We start from the raw sequence: 23474 nt of genomic DNA, 5'->3' as shown, positions 1-23474 counted from the left end.
GTTTAAAAACACATTCCTAATGTAAAGTATAAATCTAAATAATACAACAACATTTCGTGTTATGGTGTTGCATGGAATACATTAACTTATATGACACACAGGGCATCATAATTTCCTCTAGTATCGTCATAGAGCGTTTAATTAATAAGAGTATGTGTATCGACGCCTAATTATGTTAACTTCATGGTCATAAATAACCAAACAGTTAAATACGAACTCAAATCCTAGAGATGGTTGACTGCTAGTAGAATTTTACAAAACATTTCCGGTTGAAATGCGGCTGTTTAAGAGAGTTTGTAAAACATATTTAATTTATTTAATTTTTCGTCCGTGCAAATTTCAAACCCTGATTCCAGTTGCTGCCAAAACTGCGCTCGAACCTATAATAATATAGGCCCGTCTTTATCACCATGGTTACAGCACGCCTCGCAGTGACGCCATGCGTAAGGTTTGGGAGACGTTCAGGTACGTCATCACGCAGGCGCATACGCCACTGAGCGAAGGGGAAGCGGAGAGCGGACGGTTGTGTGGCTGAACTTTCAGAGGTGAGAACAACAATAATAACGATAAAACTGACCGTAAGAGGATTTCTCTTAGGAGATTTAAAACACACAGGCGCCGGAGAAACCGTTTGAAAATGAACTGGAACGAAACTAAGAGAGCTTGGTGCTCCAGACGTGGCGAAGTTACGAAGTCCGCATAACCGTTAGCTAAGTCTTTTTTTTTTAGTCTAATTTAAGAGTATGGCTCCTTACCTGCGCGACCAGTAACACTGACAACATGAATAAACTTGACACGGACTGGGAAGGAATGTGAACGCGCCTCGAGGTTTGCAATTATAATACATTCGCATAAACTGCGGTGTTTTTAAGTACTTTATTAAACGCAGTAGCATAATACAAGTCAACAGGATGAAGAAAGGATGACTACTGTGCTTTTACAAGCGTGTGCTGACGAGCTGGTCGGATTCAGACTGACAAACATGGAAAGTTTTACGATTAAAGAGTTTTAAAATGTTTGTGTTTTTATTGTAGCTCGGTATTTCTTGGTCTGATGCGAACCCTTTGTTTTATGTCGAAAAACAGACCAACAAAATATCGCGGTTTCGCATTTTGCTTGTTCAAAAATACTTTTTTTTTCTTGATGTCGCAAAAACTGCATAAACGTGTCATTTCATTGCTAAAAACAAACCAATTGTCGCTGCTCGTACATTACAGACATTATGATTAAATAAAAATGCAGGGTGTGGTGCTGTTTTTATTTCGCAACGAAACAATTAAGACGACACCGAGGTATTTAGCCGAGAAATAAAAGGTCCAGAAATCCATCCTGGCAGTGAATTCCGATCCAGGTGAACAGAGATTTGCTGATATAAACTTTATGTGACGTAAATGGGCTGGTTTCACAGACCCTGATTAGCAAAAACCTTGGGAAATGGCTTGATTCACATTATACCCGTGATATGTGAACAGTAGATGTATGCACCATACATACTGGACTTCCCATCATTTTCTGTTTGTAATGCAATGTATTGTAGCTGATTGAAGCTGAAATCCGGTAGATAATTTGTTTTACTAGTCCAGTTAGTACACTTTGAAAACCATTGGCTTAAATATGTTTCAGTTATAAATATTGTTTTTAGGAAGCAAATACTAGAATAGTCAGTATCAGGATAACTATGTATATTAAAAAATATGCAAATCTTTCTGTCTAGGGAGGCCCTGCCTGTTGTTTTTTTCAGCGTTCCTTGTGTTTGTTTTCAGACTGCATACCGAACTGCAGTGTTACATCAATGCCTCTAGAAACCCGAGGCTAGCCAGCCGAGCAGATCTATTTATCTTGTTCATTTCATGTCTCGTCTTTTGTTAACTTATTAAAGTGGAGCCCACATGTGCTGATACCCCCCTTCTCCATGGAACACAGGACTTGCCATCGCCCTTCTGAGGGTAACCTGTCAATGGAAACTCTGTGATCTAGTTTTGCACAAATCTGCATTCTTGTAAATAACAAGGCGTGCAGGTCAGGAGTGCTAACAAGTTTTAAAAAAACAAATATTGCATAAGTCCTCGCTAATCTTGTGATACTCTGGATGCTCGTTCCAGTTTTGAGAATTAATAATAGAAGAGCCATTTCATTCATAGGATGCGTTTCTTGGAAATGCACTAAACCCTTAACAATACAAGTCAATTTACCAAAGGCTTCAAGGACTGCAATCAAGTACTCTGCCCTGACATCACAGAAAAAAAATAAGCACTACAGAAAAGCAGCTTATCCAACCAACATTAACCAGGCATTATATGTCGTGCCTAAGAATCTAAGTCATGAATCAGGATGATTTTTAATGTATTTTACTGGGATGGTTGATGTATTAGATGCTGAGATGGAAGCGGTCCAATCCAAGGTAACGAACGGTTACACAGCAACGCTGTGCTGACACTATGACAGGATGCCTTTATATTTACAGTAGAATGAAGGGGTACCTGGCCACGCCCTTTCAGAGGGCTGCCAACGTAATGATTGGCTATGCAGAGGTCAGGCATGCATCGTTTATTTAAGACGTGTAGTCTGGTGCATTGTCTGTGTTTCAATCGCCTGTGCTTTTATTCCAGACTGTGTGGTGCTGGTGACGTCTTTCACAGTTTCTTTGTTGTGCCTCCTCTGCATGCTTAGCTGCAGCCCTAATGGTGCTTTATATGCTTAGCACAGTTAGACAGAAATAAAGTTCTAACCCTGCACTAAAGCGACCCGGTGAAGCGTCCAGTATTGGAACCCTGTTAAACGCTCTTAATTGTGTGTATCCTGGTGTTTACAAGGTCTATGAAGGATACAGTTACACACACACACAGACACACGCGCGCTATTCGTGTGCACTGTCAGTGTTATGGTTTTACAATCTGTGTTGCAATAACTGGAAAGAGAAGGAACATAAACATGGTGAAGGCGGGAGTGTGTCTGAGCCGCTCTGCAGTTTGCCTCAGATAAGGTGTGCAGAAATCGGCTCACAGGAATGTGGCTCAGGAGGTTTTTAAAAAACTTTTTTTGGTAATGTTCAGGCGTGAACACAAATCTCTGTTTGTTGTTTTCTATACGGGGCGGAAAATGCACAGAGTGTAACGAAATCCAGTAAAATTTGAGTAAATTGCACCAATAACAGGAGGAACTCAAATATCTCCAATGTTCTTTGGGTGCAGGATAAAAGCTGGTTTAATCCGTTAATACAGAAACCACAAAGGTGAAACTAGAACACTTTATTTCTGAGCCCGTTTGAAGCCATTGCTAAGCTTTTACTTATATAGTTGAATGTTTCCAGGACATAAAGGGACTAGGGGCGCAAGCGAACTGTTAAGGACTTTTCAGTAGGTGTGAAGTCAGAATCCCATTTTGTCAGGGGAATGGCATCTTCTCCTAAACCATATGTCTTCTATTTCCAGCCTTTCCCAGTTTGGCATTGCACAGTCTTCCTATTGTAACAATGGTGTGGCTGTTGTCTGGTGTTTTGCAGGTAACCATGGCAATGACAGGTCAGACATCCTGCTCCTCGATGAGTAACCACACCAAAGAACGGGTGACTATGGCCAAAGTGACGCTGGAGAACTTCTACAGCAATCTGATAGCGCAGCACGAGGAGCGAGAAATGAGGTACCCGTCGGAGATTCCGTGTTAATAAGACATTCGACTAAAACTGTTTTTTTTTTGTCAAGTGCAAAATGTGTTTGTCTTAAACCCTGTTAAGAAAAAATGTTGAGGCATTAAAAATGATTTGAAAATCACTCCGAAAAAAATCTGGTTCTTAAAGGGTTCCAGGACAAGAGCAACTGTTAATCCTTGTTATTTGGGTGCAGTACACCCCAAAATTTATTTTAAAAAAAAAATGCATTCCTTTTTCATTCTTGAAAGAATTCTGATCTCGAACAGTTTAAGAAAGACAGCACTATTTCTGCCTCCCATTGTAACAACACAGTAAAAGGCTTCATGTTACAGAACTCGTTTACTCAATTACGGGGAGAAAAAAAGTGATTTGCTGGTTTGGGGGTGATTTGTCCCCTTTCCTGGTGATCTGTCATTTTTTAGACCCCATAGAAGACCATGCGATTTAATAAAGTGGTAACAAAAATGCTTCATTCCCACAAACGCATGCAAAACAGAGACCGCTATATCGAACCCATATCCCCGGGCTAGGCTCAGTTCCAAGCTTCTCCAACAATGGACCTCAACTTTGATGCAGAAGCATCGGCGCACTCTGGCATTACCAGGCAGATCCAGGGATTTAACATGCAAATCGTGCTTTCTTTTTCCTAGACCTACACAGTGCGGATTGGAAGACCTGGCAGAGTTATTTCCATACGCTGCAAACAGAAAACCCAGCGGAAACTCGATACACAAAAAATAAATAAATAAATCACCTGTTTCTTGGATTATTATGAAAACGCTTGCAACAATTCTGTAAATATAATCTCTCTTGATTTTAGATATTTTTTTCTGAATGTCATCTCTGCTCTTCTCCTACCTTTTTCTTTATTATTCCTAATACAAAAACACCCAAAATACACACCGAGGAAGCGGCCTTTCTGCATTGTATAATATAAGACTTTCATTGCATAGCCGCTTGAGTTTAATAAGACACACCTGAGCTTGTTACATATACACTCTGGCTAATCACACTGGTTGTAAAACCTGGAATGGTTGACACTGCTGCGCAATAGGAGTCTTATTCCCACCCCTGGTTTAGTTGTTTCGAGCACTGCAGGTTCCTCAGGCGTCGAACCTGTGAGCTGGAATTTCCAGTCAAGCTGAAGTCCATAATAAAATGAGTTTATTTCTGTCAGTTCCCTGAGCCCAAAGAGGAAACTTTGCTGGTACAAAATAGATTGAACTCTTAGCCTGTGGCGGCTGCATGCCAGTGCTACTCTGGAGAGGAAGCAGAAACAAAGAATATTTATACTGGAAGAAAAACAAGCATGTTGTGTTTGGCTGTTATCAAAGTGCACCTTGGCCTTATTATTATTGCAAGCCAGTTATCCCCCTTCAGTAGTGGCCATTCAAACATATATTGCATGATTTAAATCTCTTGATAAAAGCTAGTCATGTTAATGTGTAAATGTCAGCCACAGACATGCTGTTTAGCTTGTCGATCGGATCCTCCATATCTTAACTTCACCCCCCAGAAAAGTTATATTGGTCTTTTTTTTATATATATAGTCGTCCTGTATGGATTTCTGCTTGCAAATACAATGGGAGCACGTTTTTGTTTCCCAAAGGACAAATGTATTATTATATTAAAATATTTATTTTGCGACACGTGATCTTCTCATCTTTTTAAAGTTGGTACAGCTAGCTGGGAGATCTTTTCCGTTCATTTTTTTTTATTACAGCTTCAGGCTACAGCAGGATCTGATGGCTTAGTTATGCACTGTTGAATCTTGACACCGAATGGCTAATTGTCCTTGCCCGGCTCTGTTTCAGGCAGCAGAAACTGGAAAAGGTGATGGACGAGGAAGGCCTTGTCGACGAGGAGGTATGGAGTCCTTGTTCTGTGTTTCCTTCGACTGCAGAACATTTTCAGCCGCCTTCTCCTTTGAGACGGGGTATTAATAGAATAGAATGGACCTGGTCTAGACCGGAGCCTTTTTATTTTATTAAAAAAAAAAAAAAAAAACTGGAACTCTGAAGCTGTGGCAATTTATACCAGTTTTCTTTCCTTCTTTGTTCAATACTTTTGTGCAGGTTTCCTGTAATTAAGCACTGTGTGTGCTGATGAATACCGTGGCTTTAGATATGCACTGTAAGCAGCCCTGCTTCCTTCATTAATCATGACAGCAAGCAAGAGATTGTGGTGGTCTCTCCCAGCGACGTGCAGCTTCAGCTAACTTTACTTCTAAGCAGAAGTAGACACACTGAATCTTATGCAGAGGTGACATGCAATGTTAACATTAAAACTCTGAAAGATCCGGAATTGATTTCTCTGCAATATCGTTTTGTACTTTTTTAAAAGCAGGATGGTAATATGCAGTCGGTAGCTGCCTGGATTGTATGCAAGCCATTTAAAAAAAGTAAAAGCTCTTTTATTTTCCCGTTTTGTGGTGAATTTCAGAAGCGTATAAGAAGATCACAGCATGCCCGGAAAGAGACGGAGTTTCTGAGGCTCAAGAGAACTCGACTCGGGCTGGATGACTTTGAGTCTCTGAAGGTCATAGGTCGAGGAGCTTTCGGAGAGGTAACGGTCTTAACCCTTGAAGCGCTTGCATGAGCAGAGTCCTCTTACCATTGCCGCGCGCATTTCTATTCTGTCTTGTTATTGCAGTGATAACTGAGGACCGTTTTTATAAATCAAGCCCTGCAGAAATGTATCCTCCTCAGTATGCGAAATGCTTCTAGTCACGTTATTATTGCCACATAGGTAGCGCTTTGAATGAAAACCAGGTATCTGCTCATGCTGCTTTTTATCTTTTTATTCCAGGTGCGCCTGGTTCAGAAGAAGGACACGGGCCATGTGTACGCTATGAAGATCCTGCGTAAAGCCGACATGCTGGAGAAGGAGCAGGTACGGGACCATACTGTCCAGCTTGTGAGCTGCACAGCGCTGCGCTCAAAACCTGTCCAATCGAACCCCGTCCCCAGTACTGGAGTTTCCCCCCCAATAGCTTTCCTGTTGTAACGGCAGGTGGGTCACATCCGAGCGGAGAGGGATATCCTGGTGGAAGCAGACAGCCTCTGGGTGGTGAAGATGTTCTACAGCTTCCAGGACAAGCTGAATCTCTACCTGATCATGGAGTTTCTACCGGGGGGTAAGCTGGGTGGCTGTGTTGCAAAGGGACTGAATGAGAGTCTTCCCCCCCCCCCATCCCCCCACTTCACATTACCTCTCCAGAATGCATCCTGTCGCTTGAAAAGGGGGTCTTGGTGGACAGCAGCCACACAATACTAAGCAGCGAATATCCACCTACTGGTGTCGCACTTTGTTTTCTTAATTAGTTTCTGTTTGTGTTCCTGATTCTTTTCCATTCTTTCTTTGCACCCCTCCTCCCCCCTTCCTCCTCCCCCCTCGCCCCAGGTGACATGATGACCCTCCTGATGAAGAAAGACACCCTCACTGAAGAGGAGACGCAGTTTTATATTGCAGAGACTGTGCTGGCCATCGACTCCATTCACAGGATGGGGTTCATACACAGGGACATCAAACCAGATAATCTGCTCCTCGATAGTAAGGTATATATATATATGCAAAATAAAAATATGCAAACACGAATTTGGGAGAGCAGTTTAGTTCTCCTATAAGTTGCAGTGATGTTGAGAAAATATGCTGTAAACCACAAAAAGCTTTTAACTGTGTAGTGTCCCAATGTAGAGGGGCTGTTGGCACACCGCTAGACATTCAAGTCATGCTTACTTGGGAAGTTTTGTTGGGTTGAGATTTTCCTGGTTTGCGTAGCTAGACAAGAGCTGTGACCATTTAGCTTTTGCAAGGCTGTACTTAGTCCAAGGGGGTGAGGTTTTTGGTTATGGTGGCAATGGTCCTTAAGAGTTTAGAAATTAGGGCAGGAGGTCTGGGAAAAGTGGCTCGTAAAATAAAGATGTAATAATATTTCAACATAACAGAAAACGGAGAAGTGCGGTTGCAAACTGTTTAGTGTTTCTGTGCTCATCACTTTCATCACACTTCCTGAGGAAGTAAGAAACATCAAAACATTGAAGCATTGGCAGTTAGTACCAGTTTTCTTTTCTTCGTTGTGCATTACTGTGTGTGCTGATGAATACCGTGGCTTTAGATGTGCACTGTAAGCAGCCCTGTGCTTTCATTACTCATGACAGTAAGCAGTGAGGACACACAGAGATTGCGGTGGTCTCCCCCAGTCACCGTGCAGCTCGAGCGGATCCTAACTTATAAGCACGGAATCCTTTGAGGAGATTACGTGCAAGACTAACAGCAAAACCCTGAAAGATCCTGAATTGATTTCTCAGCAGTATCACTTTGTATGTTTTTTTTTTTTTTTTATAAGCAGGATGGAAGTATGCAGTCGGTAGCTGCCTGTATTGTACGCAATCCATTTTATAAAGTAAAAGCTCTCTTCTGTTCTCTCTTGTTAGGGTCATGTGAAGCTGTCTGATTTTGGACTCTGCACAGGGCTGAAGAAAGCTCACCGGACAGAGTTTTATAGGAATCTCAATCACAGTCTTCCCAGTGACTTCAGTAAGGACTACAGCGGTGCATACCTTTAACATTACCCATTTTTTTGTTTAGATGTAGCAGTTTTTTCAGTGTGGTTTTGTGGTGTTTTGGGTGTTGTCGATGCTGATCACCAACGGCTGAACGTTGCATTCAAAAAGCCAGGGAGCAAAATCTTTTGCAAGGGTGTCGTGCAGGTTCTCCCTTTCCGTCTAGATCCTTTGTGCAGTGATCATTTTAAGCTGTTAACAAGAATTCCAGTTAATGTGCTATATGTTGGTGTGAACGTGTCCGGGGCTTGGAAATACCTTGATCCAAGAAATAGTACTTTTGAGAGAAAGAAGGATGCTGCCTTCAATATAACAGTAATGCAAGTACAAAATGTAATGCAGATACAGTGCCCCCTGGTGTCCACATCTGTAATTACGCAGTTCCACAGACACACACGATCTGTTTACAGGCCTAGTTGTAATTACCGTTCCGCTGTAATGCACACGTTTTTTGCATTTAAGTTGAGAGGTTTGCTTTGCTTGCTCTCTGTGTGCTTGTTCTGCTGATCATGTGCTATACTCTGTAACGTTTTTTTTAATGTTTTTTTGCTTATTTCCACTCCCCAGCCTTCCAGAACATGAACTCAAAGCGGAAAGCAGAAACGTGGAAAAGAAACCGGAGACAGTTAGTGAGTATCAACAACATGCTTTAAATAGACATGCTTTTACCTCCAGTCGCTGCTAAGAGACCGTTGTTCTGACCCTATGTGGATCAGTTGCATGTTGGGAGAGAAAGTTTGTCCAGACTTCAAATAGGACTTTCAACAGGGCCCAGGCGAGTCATGCTGCCAGAAACCTGCAGTGTTGAGCTTCAGTGAGCGTCTGCCTTCTAAACGGTTCTGCGTGCCCACAGCTGATGTTCCCTTTTTCTTCCAGTCGACTGTGTGACTGCAGCGTGGCTGGCTTCGTTCTGCTGTGAGGGTCGTTGCTCTGCTCTCATGCCATCAGACGCTCCACATGAGACGTGAGGATGACGCGTTCCTCTTGCTGGACCCTCCCCTGGGATTCTTTCTTCAGTGACGTTCTCCCTTTCTCATTGCAGGCCTTCTCCACAGTGGGGACCCCAGACTACATAGCTCCGGAGGTGTTTCTGCAGACTGGGTATAGCAAGCAGTGTGATTGGTGGTCCCTGGGGGTCATCATGTATGAGATGCTGATTGGTAAGAGAGAGGAGGGGAGGCAACTTTCTTCTATAACAGAAAATAAGTGTGTAGTGATTTAATGTTACTCAAACGTGGCTATAGAGAAGTAGCTAATCAATTGACAACTGCTGTAGCTCCTTTATAAAGACTGGCCCGTCCATGAAAATCACCGGACAATCTCCCTTTATTAGATCTCCAAGACCGGTTTCACGTGTTTTAAATCCATTTATATATTCAACTTACTGGCCGCCTTCTGTAAGGAAAGGAAAGGGGCTGTTTGGCACATGGTGGATGAGTGTCAGCTGGTACTTAATCTTCTCTGTCCCTGTTCAAAGTTTTCTTTATAAATCTTATTGAAAGCACAGTGACTGTTCCAAACGACTCTCATTGAAAGCCGCTAATGAGTTGAACTGCACAGCGTGGCGTTTTCTTACTAGCCTGCTTGCTGTGCACCCCTTCCCTTTGATTCCCGTCGCAGGTTTTCTAACCAGGGAAATGAGCGTGCTTCTCGGAGATGCTGTGCTGGCCGGTATCTAAACCAAAGTGCTTTGCTCCTCTGGGCAGGTTACCCGCCGTTCTGCTCCGAGACACCGCAGGAGACCTACAAGAAAGTGATGAACTGGAGGGAGACCCTCATCTTTCCACCCGAGGTTCCCATTTCTGAGAAAGCCAAGGACCTCATCCTCAGGTACCACGCAGCGTCTTCTTCATCTGCTGGGTTTGTTTGGCTCCCTGGACCTGGCAGGACCAGCCTCCCAGATCATTCACTGACTTGCTTGTGATTGTTAAATGAAGACCGTGCTGAACCCGGCTTCTTTCCTGACTCTTGTCTCTTCCCTTTTAGATTCTGCTGCGAGGGAGAACACAGAATCGGAGCCGGTGGTGTGGAAGAAATCAAGAGCAACCCTTTCTTTGAGGCGTTGGACTTGGACCACATCAGGTAAAAGAGCCTCCTTTTCATTACAGTTCTGGCTTTCGATTGAGACTTTGTAATGGAACATCCCGTTCTGTTAAAGCAGCATTTATTTTTCTTGAATTTTAAACGGCTTTATCCCCCCCCCCTTCCGCCCTCACCAATATTTGCTTGTTGACGTCACAAAAAAATGCAGTGGGAATTTTAATTCTCCTTAAAATGTTCCTATCTGTTTAAACGCAGTGTACGTTTCATATATTGAGCATCGTTTTTATTTTTTATGTATTCTTTTATAGGGAAAGACCTGCTGCGATCTCAATTGAAATCAAAAGCATCGATGACACTTCAAACTTTGACGAGTTCCCAGAATCGGACATCCTCCAGCCGCCAGGTAACGGTCCTTCTCGTTAGAGACACTGCTTGCCCAAGCCAAGGCACTGTAATTCTGTGAACACCAGAACGCTATCATCACCTGCTTCAGCCCTCCGCCAGGACTTGTGTAGACCTGGAGGAAGGCGGATGTTTGCAAGCTTAGTGTTTTTAACATGCTGAGCGACCGGTCTGTATTATTATTTTAATTACTATTATTATCCGTGTAAACAACTGAAAGGAGGGAATTATTTAGCAGTCACACAGTCCCAAGTAGTAATGTTATTCATCTAGGCATTGGCTGTTTTAAAGTAAAGATGTAGCTGAATCATTGCAACCTGGAGTGCTGTAATGCTTTCACACGTACTGCATTGGAGCCATATGTTTGTAACCTGCTTCTGGAATTGCAGCTTTTGAAACTGCTGTGTGTGTAAATGTTTTTATTAACCTCAGAAGCCAAACACTGCATAGGATTGCTATCCCATACATCCAGTGCAGCTGTGATCTCAAACTACTGCATGGCTCAGAAATCCTGAACACAGTCATCAGTCGTCACCTCCACACACACACACCCACATTCAAGACATTCAGATCAAAGGGTTGGATGCATAAATAATGCAACCGATGATGCTTTTTTTCTTTTATTTTATTTTGTAGCTCCCTTAGCAGTGAGTAACCATTCTGAGGCTGACTACAAGAACAAAGACTGGGTCTTCATCAACTACACTTACAAACGCTTTGAGGGGCTGACTGCAAGGGGGGCCATTCCTTCGTACATGAAGACGGGAAAAAGATAAACTGGGAGACCCCTGTGCACCCGATTCCGATCTCTCACTTTGTTTACCATTTCGGTCTGAAGCTGAAGGGCTTTGAGGGGCTTCCTTGCCCTCTCATGCCCTCTAGAGCTATGGAAGTGCTGGGGAGAGCTTCATCCCCCACAAACCCAGCTGGATATTCAGAAACTGAGCCTTAAAATCAAGTTGCTCCAGTGTCTCGGAACACGACAAGGGCTTTACCTTCTACACAGATCCTGATGTCCATTTCAACAGAGCGCCGATACCAGGAGATACAAAAAAAACAAAACTGCCTTCTGCTTCATAAAAATATCACCGACTATAGAAACCAGCAAAGCAATCCGCAATGTTCATCTCTTTAAAAGACCATTCTTTCAGTCTTCTGGTGCTGCCCATTGGACAGTGCTGAGAGAACTCCTATGCAAACCTAAAAGTTTTATTTTCTTGGTATACTGATGTCATCTATAACATGCCTTTTTTTGTGAGGGCTGTTCTGTTTCCTCCAGTTCATTTTTTTTCTATTTTTAACCCAATTTTTGAAGATATGCAAAATGTTGGACTGGCACACTGTGACTTAACTCATTGTAACACTCTCCCTTCAAGTGGTGAAAGAGGATCTGATTTTTACATGCATATTTTAAAAAAATTATAAATCATAGCACATGCGTGGTTCTGCTAAGAAAATACAAGTTAAAGTACGGCACACAGACCTCACAATATGTATTTCTTTTCCTGTAACTGGAGTTATTTCCGTAGTTGCACCAAAGGACTATGGGACCTGTAGTTGGTGTTGGAATTATTATTATTATTATTATTATTATTATTATTAAGCTACTGTGCTAGTCCTGAACAAGGACAAGGACTGAACGTTTAATGCCTTTAAAATGGGAGAGACGGTCCCCCGACTTTCTCAGTAATGTGCATCAATCCCTATAGAAATGTAGCACAGGTACAAAAAATACGTTCATCAAATTTCAAACCCCTAAGAACCCACATCTAATTTTGAGGATAGCATTTCATTATTTATATTGCAGTCTCCTGTTCTCAAGTTATCTTTTGAAAACCTCTTTTCTAACAGATCTGATCGCTAAGTTTTAAGATGGGTCTGGTCTTAAACCAGGGCTTTGCTGTATTTATATATTTCATTTGAGTAGATATTTTGGCTGTGAATGGCCAACATTGTAAAAAAAAAGGGTGTGTAGTCTGTAGTGCTTAGTGTGGGACAGAGTTAGGCACGGGTAGACCAGCATGCATGGGCTAATTATCCCAGACTGTCAAAGAAGCTTTAGCACAGTTACTGGATGTGAGTAGTGCATATTTAATACATAGGGCTTGATTTGAACTACCTAAAGGAGTTACCTGGTGAAGAGGAGGTTCAGCATTGCCTGGACAGTCCTGCATTTCATGAGCACTAAGAATACGAGTCTTATCTGTTTCAACTGTTGTCCTGCCCCCTCACGAGTACAACGCAGCATTAAATCCTCACAGCTCAACTCTGGTCTTGCGTTTTGAGGGTCTCTCACAGTCGCCAGCATATTAAGGAATTGAGTGGGTCAGGTCTCGGTTTAGGGTCCACAGAGTTTTCGCACGCTGCTTTTGTTGTTGTGTTTTTTTTTTTTTTTGTAAAGGTACAGATGCCAAAGAGCCATGGTGCAACACACCAGCTGTAATATGAGCAAGTGCTTTTGTTGAGTTTTTAATTTTTTTATTTGTGTGTGGTGTTAGCGGCTGCAGTTCCACCAGCCTGTCTATCGTACCATGAAAGTCGCTTGCTGTATCACAGAATGGGTGCTAGATGCCATAATGTGTATTATATTTTAGATGGTCTGTATTCTGTTTTATTTATCCCCTTTCAAAGAGGCTTGTTGCTGCCCTTCACCAAGATATTGAACCTGCCTTTTTAAAAGAAAAAAAGAATAGCCGTTTATCTGGCAATATTACTTTATGAATGAATTGGTTGCTTTTTAAGCTTTTGAAATGTAAATAATAACAGGGGCAGACTTTGCTTGAGTGTGCGTCTCCTAGCTGGGGGACTGTTTGAATCTTTGTAAATGTACGTTTGGTTTTATTTCTTGGTATCTTGTCGTAGTTTTAAGAGATGGGAGTAGGGAACGAATCTAGAAGTAATTTAAGTTTTTGTTGCCCATTCGATGTTCCCACCCTGGCCTTCCTTTTCATCCCTGCACTGCATCCACAGCAGAACCCTTTTTATCCAGATTGTTCTGTTTTCTGTACTGGTTGAGTTTCTCTCACCAGTAGCAAAGTTTCTGGGTGTGAACTTCCCTTTTTTAAATGCTTGTTTTTATTCAACAAAAACACAGTTCAGTTAAACAGGGTTCTTTCTGTGTGCAGCACCACCAGCATTGTGACTCGGGCCAATGACTTCTTTCCCCCCTACTTCTTCTGATAGGGTTATATTATATATGGCTGCCTTACAAGTTTATTATGTATAAATGTAGTTGCTATGTATTGGGTATTTTATTTAGATTTTCGTTAAGTTTGAACTGTATCGATTTTCATTTACCTGCCTAGAAAGTAAAGCTTGTTTCTATGAAAGGAGCTTCTAATGCTGCCAAGTAACGGTAGCCCTTAAACTATACAATAAACACTTGTGTATAACGATGGTTCCAGGTGTGCTTTCTGGTATTTTTGCAGTGTGTTTTATCCTCTGTTTTATAGAAATGAAAAGATAATTTCTTAATATAACGTCTTTATTTTCAGAATGATCACAGGAGCTGTACACAATGTTTTTCCAGGTACTGTGCATAAACACTGCAAGATTTTAAATCGAGACAATGCAAAACAACTCCGTTAAACAGTAATCTTTGGCCTTTAGCAGTTTAATAGACTATAGTATGCATAACAATAATGTACATATTTCAGTATACATATATAGTATATCTCTAATTAAATATATATTTGCACTTAGTGTTCTGCAATTTGTATTTAATTAACATTGTAAGTCTGACTGATAATAACGTGCTGAGAGTAGCCCAGTACCCTATTTCCTTTCTTTCACTAAATCTAAACCCCTAATAATAATAATAATAATAATAATAATACAGTACCAGGAACTGAATAGTTATTTTGATTTGTAAATACCAAGAACACTGCTAAATGAAACACCAATAAATAAAAATTCCTACCACTAAAAACCCTGAATTGAATTATCGTTGTTATTTTTTGGTAAAAAATATATACAGTCATTGTTTACAAAAAAAAAAGTGCAGATTTTTCTGATTCATTTCATTAATCGAACCCGAAACAACACCAAAGCGAGTGACACTATGAAAGCAGCTTGACTATTTAATATAAAACTCATTATTTTACACCTGTCTTCAATCACTCGTAAGCCTTGCTTCCTAATAAACCTTGATCAGCAGCAGGCGTTGCAACGCACTGCCCTCCATACAAGTTCAATCTTTGGCGTTCAAAGCAATCCGTGTGTAATATGTAGCACTGGCCAGTTCTCACACAACAAAGCCTGCTCCTGACACAAGGTTAACACGGTGCGTTTGATCAATAGCATGACTGCTAGCCAGGAGCCCAAAGAAACAGAAAAACACCAAGGCTGGTTTCACAGGCGTTGATTAGTGCTTACAAACCTGTTGTTTCTTTTTGTTTTTCTTCTTACGCTTTCGGCTCAATTGTCACCGGTAGGTTCGGTCAATAAAGAGCAATCAAGCCGTGATCAACATGACATCATCACAGGAGGGGAGGGGCGGCAAGGCTCGGGGTGACCCGATTGAAAATACCTAGCAAAACACATTTTTCATCGGAAATTGAAAACGTTTTTGAATTACAGCGTGCTTTTGTAACTGTAACGGAGGGGGTCAGTGCTGTCATGCCTGACTGTCCCCCCCCCACACTACACTGCCTGGTAAAGACAGGAGCTGGACAGACAGGGCGTTTATCTGAGTGAAAACAAACTCTGCAGCAGGAATTACCAAGAAGACAACTGCATGTTGAGATATTTCAAGTCCATATAATCCAGCAGGGGACGACCACTGTTGAAGGTGTTCTCTTGTTGCAATCAAACACTGATCCTGTTTCTATATGACCAGTCGACACATCACCAGACCCTACTTTCAGACCGATGCACTTTGAATCCTGGTTTCACAAGCACACTGTTAAAACAGATTAACGTATTTTAAGAGCTACACAAGATTTCTGGGTGTTTGTGTTTCTCATCTGGCTCCTAAATAAGATCCTTTGCTTAAGTGTAACGGTGAATCAACTTGGAGTGGATGAGGTGAACCAGATGTTTTGTGCTGCATTATTTCTGCACCAGAACATCGCGTCCACCAATCACAGATCGACAGCCGGCGTCTCCAACATCCAATAGGAGGATCTTCAGCCTGGGACTCTCTCAATGTAGTGGAGAGACCCGTGAGACTGAAGGAAACGGATCCAGGTGATTTCACCCTGTAAACACAGCGGGCTAATGTTGGCGTGTGGTCTTGATCCAGATAAAGGGTTGATCTGGGTTGTGTCAGAGATCTCCGTCCTGTATTTCGGAGGGGGGGAGGCGGAGGCTGGGTCCATTGAGCCGGTCCAGCTCATCCACCTGCGGAGGATGGTGGGGGGCGTGGCTGTAGGGGGTCCCGCCCCCGCCCCCTCCCACCACGTTGGGCACGCTCTTGCTCCGCACGCACTGGAAGTCCACGTGCCGGCTCTTCCCTTCCTCCTTCTCCCAGGACAGGTGAATGAACGGCCGCTGAACGTAGTTGTAGATGACCTCTGACCTCCCGCCAGGGCGTCGCTTCACCTTCTCCTTGCAGGTGGGGTACCCTTAAAAAAAATAAATAAATAAATTTAAATTAAATAAAAATACTTTTACATATAAATACAGTGCTCCCTGCGGGCCTCCAGACAAGTTCGGCAACTCTGCATGACCGGGATTTGAAAACTCCCGATTGGACGGCTGCCCCCTGCACTGCACGTGGTAGGCAGTGTCTTCAGTGGGTGAGTCGAGGGGAAGCACAGCCAAGGGGCAAAGATCTGACCTGGACACTCACCCTCGATGCCGATGCGAATGTTCTTCAGGCCTCTCTCTTTCAGCAGTGCCTTGGCCACTTCCCGGTTCTCGATGTATTTGAAGAAGCGGTACAGCTTTGTGCTGTAGACAACTGGGGAGGAGGAGGAGGAGGAGGAGGGGGGGCACAAAGCAAGCAGAAGAGAGGGGAGATCAAACCTGGAAACAAGCACCTCAGTGCAGTTTAATATCAGAAAGCACAGGATGCGAGTGGAGTTAACAGCAAGTGATTCGGCAACCGTGATATACCAAATAACAGCAACTATGAGTGCAATGCTTTAATGCAAACCCTGCATACGACTTTATGAAGCAAAATGAGATCATTCGACAGGGTGCTGCAAAGAGTGTGCTCTTACTCTGGGAGTACTCCTCTCCCATGGGCGGAGGGTGCTCCTGATCCCAGTCCACAGTGTCCTCGTCGGTCAACACCACCATGTGACACTCCCGCTCCCCACCCTGCGCGCTCGACACCATCACCGGCAGCACCAGCTCCTGCAGGAACCCCTCAAACTGCCTCCGCGCCCCATCGTTCGACAGCTCGTGAAGCAGGGCGCCTGGGGGGAGAGAGGGGGGGCAGGTTCAGAGCACAGGCAGGTCACACAGGAGACAGCCCTGCCACTCCAGGTTCCAACAGCGTTACACAACCATCCATCAAACTTGACATGTCTCTGGAGGCTACTGATTAGAGCAGCTTTGTTAAAAGGTTTTAGACCCTGGTTAAAGCCACGAGGAACTACCCCTGAATCCAGGTGCCCAGCCCTGGTCTTACAAACCGAAGGAGATTGTTCACTTATTAAATAGTTTTGCACGCTGTGCTCGTCTTTGTGAAATAATGACCTGCCGTTGACTTGTAACCCTTTCATGCATGCAATATTGAAAACAGCTGGGGAAAAAAGTAGTTTTGGACACATAATAAATACATGTTTCATTGAAAATGTTGCGTTTGTGTCTTCCACATCTCCCCTTATAAAGAATATAATTTTTTTTGTATCCGTCCCTTTATGAGGTCCGTGCATGGAAAGGTTGAGATGCTGCAATTACAGCATTCACTGGCGCCGGTTATACAGCCAGAACGAATCGACACAAGAGGAGATTGGAGCTGGAAGAGTCCCAGGGTGCTCACTGAGGTCGCGGCACGTGATGGTGTTGCAGTCGAAGTTGATGCAGAGGTAATCGCAGGCCTCTCTGAGCTCCGGCACAGAAACCCCGTCGGGACAGCGCAGCACCCCGGTCCTGTAATAGTCCTGAGACAAACAGAAACACACGGCAGAAAAACTGTTCAGGTCTTTCCTGCGTTGGTGCATCATGCATCAGCCAAGTCAATCTGAATTGCATTCATACAGTTTTACTTGAGAACTCATGACAGAGTGCATTAGGTTATAGATGCTATCCCCTTGACCTGACCGCTAGTATTGTGGGATGTTGATTCGATCAGCAGGAGAGAGAAATTGATGAGTACATGAAAGCAGATGGATGGACTGGATGGACTGTTGATGGGGTTTAGACTCACCAGCACGACTCGAAAGACGCTGCCGCTGATCCCCTCTGCGATCTCAAACTCCCCCTTCTCATTGGGCCTGGTGAAGTTGTGTTGCCGGGCAGAACCAAACATCCTGACACAGAGAAAGAGAGAGAGAGCTTCCACAACAACATACACCAAACTGTGTAGAATAAGGCTGCATTTCATCAAGGGGTTCTGGGAACATAATAAAACCACAAGAGTCCCCAGTACTCCAAGATTGCACAGCCTGTCCCAGTGATCTGACAGCCCTACCTGGCCAGCATGGTGTCGGGGTGCGCAGTGAAGATCCCGGGGTCCACCGTGAAGCGGATGTTATCAACGACCAGTGTGACCCACTCCGAGGGGGGCGCCCTGGTACCCACCTCGCCTGACATCGCCACACCACACTGCAGCTCACAGTTTGCAGACTCTGGAAGGAAAAAGCATTTTACTGTCACACTGCTGAAATACTGAAAAAAGTAGTTTTGGACACATAAGTAAGATTTTTCTTTTTTTTTTTTCCATTGGCATCCTCATATGAGGCTATCATGCATTTGCGACTTCCTGTGCATGTGAACAGGACCTTACAGCAGCAGCTTAGAGACTGAATGCTTCTCTCTCACCAGCGATTTCCTGTCTAGTGTCCCAGCAGGCTGGCCCTCCTTTCTCCCCCTCACTCGGGGGCTCAGCGGTCTGGGGGTCCTCACTGAAGCTGTTTGTCCAAGAGCTGGAGAGAGAGAGGAGAGCGAGCATGTTCAAAATGACCTTTACCAACTGAAATCCTCTTTAAAAATCTGAGAAATAAGACGGCAGGTTTTCAATATACATGAACTGCGGTACAAGCTGAACCAGACTGTAACCCAGAATGCCATTTGTTCCATGCCTGCATGGGTTCAGTCCTGCTTATTAGAAGGACCACCACAGCAGGAATGAACAAAAGTTACTAAACTGTGAGCACCGAAGGGATATCAAGCTACCCTAGAAAACAGCTCTGCAAGAAAGACTAAAGACGTGACCACAGGACAGGTATGAAAAGGCTTGCACAGAGCTCCTTTGCTGGATGAAAACTGCACACTCTGTCATCCCTGAAATTGGTATGTATGCCTACAATGCCCTTTTTGCATACTGATTTGATGTTTAATAAAGAAGGCATGACTATTAAACTGACTAATTGTTGTATTGAGCGAATCATTCTGGGTTAATCCACTCACGCCAGTGAGACAACAACAAAATCTGTGCCTTCATTCAGGCTTGTTAAGAGAGATCCTGGGACTGTCTTAACCACGCTCCGAGGGTGAAATGTTACATCCGATCTCACCGAGTCTCTGAACCCTCTCATAGTTATTCCAGTCATGCAGTCTAACAGGCCTGAAGAGGTTCAGTTTCACCAGTTTTCTAGTAAAACGCCAAGCCCGGAGTTTGATGCTCAGGAATCGTCTGCAGAGTATTTTCCCTACAACAGCCCAAGCCTGTTTTTCTGCTAAGCTGGATCCTCTAATGACAGGGTGGGTCTCTGCTGCCTGTGCTGTTTCTGCCGAGCTTTTGTGTGGGAAATTCCTGTTTTATCTTGGGAAAGGAATCTCAAAAAAACATTCAAAGCAATGCTAAACAGCAATACCACCCCACCCCAAAAAAACACCATGCTTCACATTCTGTATTTCAAACTGCACAGTTTCCAAATCGGAGAAGCGACATTGCGCTGCCAATCTCTGTCCAGCAGGGGCCGCTGTGGAGGTGAATCAACACGAAACAGGAAATAAATGCTGTAAAAATTGCGTGACCGCATTCCCTTTTGCCTAGCCAGCCCTGGATTATTTTACAAAAATGCTACACCGAGCCGAGCCCTGTGACTAAGATGAAATAGCAGCTTGTTCTTTTAAACCTGCTGTGATTTTCCTCTGCTGTCTCTCACATGCCCGACATGCTTATGCAGGGATGCCTTTGTACTATATATTAACAGACAGAGCTGGGGGATGAAACAGAAGACCCATCTCTCTTACAGTAGATGATCTACTAAATCTCTATTGAAATCTGTAGACTTTGTTTGCTTTTAGTTGTCCTGCTTTTGTTTTTTCTAGGAATGTGTGCGGTCTACAGTTAAACACACACACACAATCTTAAAATGGTGTGTGCATGTAGATATATAGAACAGCCTGCACCACATTGTTCTAGATTAAAAGAGTCATCTGTAATTCACTGTGCAGCTTTACACTTTCAAACTGAAACTGGAATGCTGAGCTGAGAGATCCCTGGTAAGCAGACGAAGCAGCTGATTGGTGGACACTGTTCACCCACCGACTCCCACTCCCACACCCACACACACTGGCCTCTCTGTCTTCAGAACCCACCACAGCCTCTCGCTGCCCCCAAACAACCACGAAACCTGAAACGCTCTGTTTTTTTTTTTTTTCTTTCTCTGACGTGTCCCATTACAGAGCACTGGGTGGAAAGTTTTTAATAAGTCAAAGCAGGACACACGTTGGGAGCCAAGGTGAAAGTCAAAAAAGCTTGTCAAGGGAATTTTTACAGAAGCACTGCGTGCAGACACATATGGGACAGACATATACAAATGATGCTAACTTTTAACTTAAATCGCTTTCAAATGTATTTTATGAACAAACCGTTTAAACTGTTTGCAGGCAGGTTTGCATTAACTCACACACAGACCTGTCTTCTGTCTCCGACTCTATTTCCATACTAAAGAGACAGATAGCAGACAGATACCAAGCTCATCACACCTTCAATTCAAACTGCCCTGAACTCTTCAGATAACATTGAGAGGCAGAGAGATCATGCAAAGTGAAGCTCAGCTCAATTTGAACAATACACTGTCAGGTGCTGGCACCCAGGTAAGCATGCTGTGCGAGAGTTCTAGAACCCATACCCCGCCAATCACCTTTCAGTCTCTTACATTCCACTGCCTATCTTCAGCGTTAGCTGCCAGTCCTAATATCTATATATTTACACCGGTAGAGAAGGGGGATATGACCCGTGTCTTCTGCTGTTTCAACTGCATTGCAGCAGGCAGATCAAATGTACAGTCGTGTGCTCATTTATTTGAACACACCATTGCTTCTGTTTTTGATTTGTTGCTCTTATGAAATCAAACCACTGACAGTGAAAATCTTGGAAAACTGTCAAATTAGTCTTGAATTGGTGACTTCATAATATGCCACACATGCAATTCATTTACAACAGTGAGAGAAAAGGAACACAGAACCACACATGGGAACATGCACACTTAGCTGTTTACCTAATTAAAGCACAAAGCTATTGCTTCTATAGCACTGTTTACTGAGCGGAGATTGAAATTCTCCCACCCAGAGGTATATAAAGGATATCAATGACACATCTTGAGGGAGTCTGAGAAATGTGCACTCTGCTGTCTTTGTGTGTGTGTGTGTGTGTGTGTGTATTTATATATTAATTGTTCTAGGTCTGCAACAAATGATGTGGTCTTTTCTTGCACAGCTGGTTAGAAAGTGTAGCGCTGGGAGTTACAGCACAGGGACAGTCTGCACTCATCCATAACTATATACGATAATAGAATAATAAAGTTTGATGTAGAAATACTTTTTTTTAAAATTCTGCAGCTACCTGTGCTGTATTTTTGCAGTACTCTCTTTCATATTCACAGCGTTTTTAAACACATGGTTTTTAACAGGCGGAGATCACAATAACATATGTTACAGTAACACACACTACCTGAAACGAACGAGACTGTAGATACTGGGTGTGTCTGTCACGCATTCTGCATGTTACCTGAAAAACACAAAACGGATCTTTAAAGATCAGAAACAAATACAAGCAAAACTCTAAAATCGCGATACTTGATATGATCGCTCTGAAAAGGTGGCTTTTTAAGGCGGCATGACTTGACAGTATACGCAACTCGTGTTACCGGTACGCGTTTCGGATCCTGAAGGTAACAACTTGCACTAGAAGCGTGGCAGTCGGAGCTGCGTATATAATACACCCTGCCTTGTAGCGTGTCTATACATAACCACACTTACCTTATGCTCATGTCTTCTCGGCGCTTGAACGCATGGTTGAAGATTCTCTTCCCTGTTCAGAGCTAGGGAGGCACACAATTTGAAAGAAAAAAAAAAACTAAAAACTGCCAGCTCACTCCGCACCAGCTCAGGAATTTGAATCGTTGCTTATGCTCTCTCTGTTTTTGCATCCGATCTCTCCTCCCCTCGCCTCTGAGCAATCATCAAGCGCTCTGTCATAATAAAAGTCCCTGGGAGTCCTTGTCTGCCTACCGCAGTCTCTGCACAGCGAGGGCGACGTCACGGCGCGTACGTCATAGAATCATTGCAGCGTTCTCTATGAATGTAATCTGATGCGTTCTCTATCAATGTAATCTGATGCGTTCTCTATGAATGTAATCTGATGCGTTCTCTATGAATGTAATCTGCAGCGTTCTCTATGAATGTAATCTGCTGCGTTCTCTATGAATGTAATCTGCTGCGTTCTCTATGAATGTAATCTGCAGCGTTCTCTATGAATGTAATCTGCAGCGTTCTCTATGAATGTAATCTGATGCGTTCTCTATGAATGTAATCTGATGCGTTCTCTATGAATGTAATCTGATGCGTTCTCTATGAATGTAATCTGCTGCGTTCTCTATGTATGTAATCTGATGCGTTCTCTATGAATGTAATCTGCAGCGTTCTCTATGAATGTAATCTGCTGCGTTCTCTATGAATGTAATCTGCTGCGTTCTCTATGAATGTAATCTGATGCGTTCTCTATGAATGTAATCTGCTGCGTTCTCTATGAATGTAATCTGCTGCGTTCTCTATGAATGTAATCTGATGCGTTCTCTATGAATGTAATCTGATGCGTTCTCTATGAATGTAATCTGCTGCGTTCTCTATGAATGTAATCTGCTGCGTTCTCTATGAATGTAATCTGATGCGTTCTCTATCCGGCTTCTGTGTTACAGAGTGAGTTGCTCATTAGGATTACAGTAGCGACGAGAGCACCGACCCTTCGGAGAGAACACTACACTGTCCGTGCGTTACTAATCCCCGGACAGCGTTTTCTACAGTCATAAATAATACAAATATATACTGTTTGCTCAGAGACGCATAGTCAAATCCTGTTATCCAATAACCCATTTCAAATGTAAACATGCAAAACGGGAGACTCTTATTCTGCAAGCGCGTGTTACTCAAAGAAGCTCCACCCGACCTACCAGACTAGACTGAGTGTGCTAGTTTTTAAATTTCCTCCTAAAGCCGTGTGCATGCATAACAGCCACTATTCTGAACCTATCATTCCTAATTCGAGTCTGCCTGGTAATACCCGTCATTTCCTTTTTCTTTATCGAGGCATCGCACTGAATACCGTTCAGATATTTAAACCACACCTGTCAGCTACATTAAAATACACACATCAAACACAAAACCTGTTATTTTTTCACCTAATAAAATCTTCGCCTGTTGCAGGAATCGGTTCTTCAAATCGAATCGCCGTCAACATGCTTTCTGTAATACAT

At 43.2% G+C, this 23474-nt stretch overlaps 2 protein-coding genes across 5 annotated transcripts; one reads left to right on the top strand and one right to left on the bottom strand.

Moving 5' to 3' along the window:
• The first annotated feature begins 464 nt into the window (after nt 1-464).
• LOC117396860 (serine/threonine-protein kinase 38) lies at nt 465-14056 on the top strand. 3 transcript variants are annotated; one of them, XM_033995121.3, is made up of 14 exons: nt 465-545; nt 3503-3639; nt 5464-5515; nt 6092-6214; nt 6458-6541; nt 6662-6785; nt 7052-7206; nt 8086-8188; nt 8782-8843; nt 9257-9374; nt 9921-10044; nt 10201-10296; nt 10566-10660; nt 11296-14056. In XM_033995121.3, exons 2-14 carry the CDS (start codon nt 3509-3511, stop codon nt 11433-11435), a joined length of 1407 nt encoding a protein of 468 aa, XP_033851012.1. In that variant the 5' UTR covers nt 465-545; nt 3503-3508; the 3' UTR covers nt 11436-14056. The 3 variants fall into 3 exon arrangements, with proteins under 3 accessions (XP_033851012.1, XP_033851003.1, XP_058860649.1); XM_033995112.3 differs by having other exon boundaries at nt 8086-8203; XM_059004666.1 differs by lacking the exon at nt 465-545 and adding an exon at nt 582-828 and having other exon boundaries at nt 8086-8203.
• A 69-nt stretch (nt 14057-14125) lies between these two features.
• Nucleotides 14126-22186, bottom strand: LOC117396867 (BTB/POZ domain-containing protein KCTD20-like). Of its 2 annotated transcripts, XM_059004668.1 has the most exons (9): nt 21982-22186; nt 21674-21730; nt 18592-18695; nt 18242-18398; nt 17978-18080; nt 17591-17711; nt 16824-17021; nt 16451-16561; nt 14126-16223 (listed from the first exon to the last, which is right to left on the bottom strand). In XM_059004668.1, the coding sequence occupies exons 4-9, from the start codon at nt 18361-18363 to the stop codon at nt 15925-15927; spliced, it is 954 nt and encodes a 317-aa protein (XP_058860651.1). In that variant the 5' UTR covers nt 18364-18398; nt 18592-18695; nt 21674-21730; nt 21982-22186; the 3' UTR covers nt 14126-15924. The 2 variants fall into 2 exon arrangements, with proteins under 2 accessions (XP_058860651.1, XP_058860650.1); XM_059004667.1 differs by lacking the exon at nt 21674-21730.
• Nucleotides 22187-23474: the final 1288 nt, after the last annotated feature.

The sequence above is a fragment of the Acipenser ruthenus genome, chromosome 30 (assembly GCF_902713425.1).
Source record: "Acipenser ruthenus chromosome 30, fAciRut3.2 maternal haplotype, whole genome shotgun sequence".
Lineage (NCBI taxonomy): Eukaryota > Metazoa > Chordata > Actinopteri > Acipenseriformes > Acipenseridae > Acipenser > Acipenser ruthenus.
This window is presented reverse-complemented; position numbering and strand designations above follow the sequence as displayed.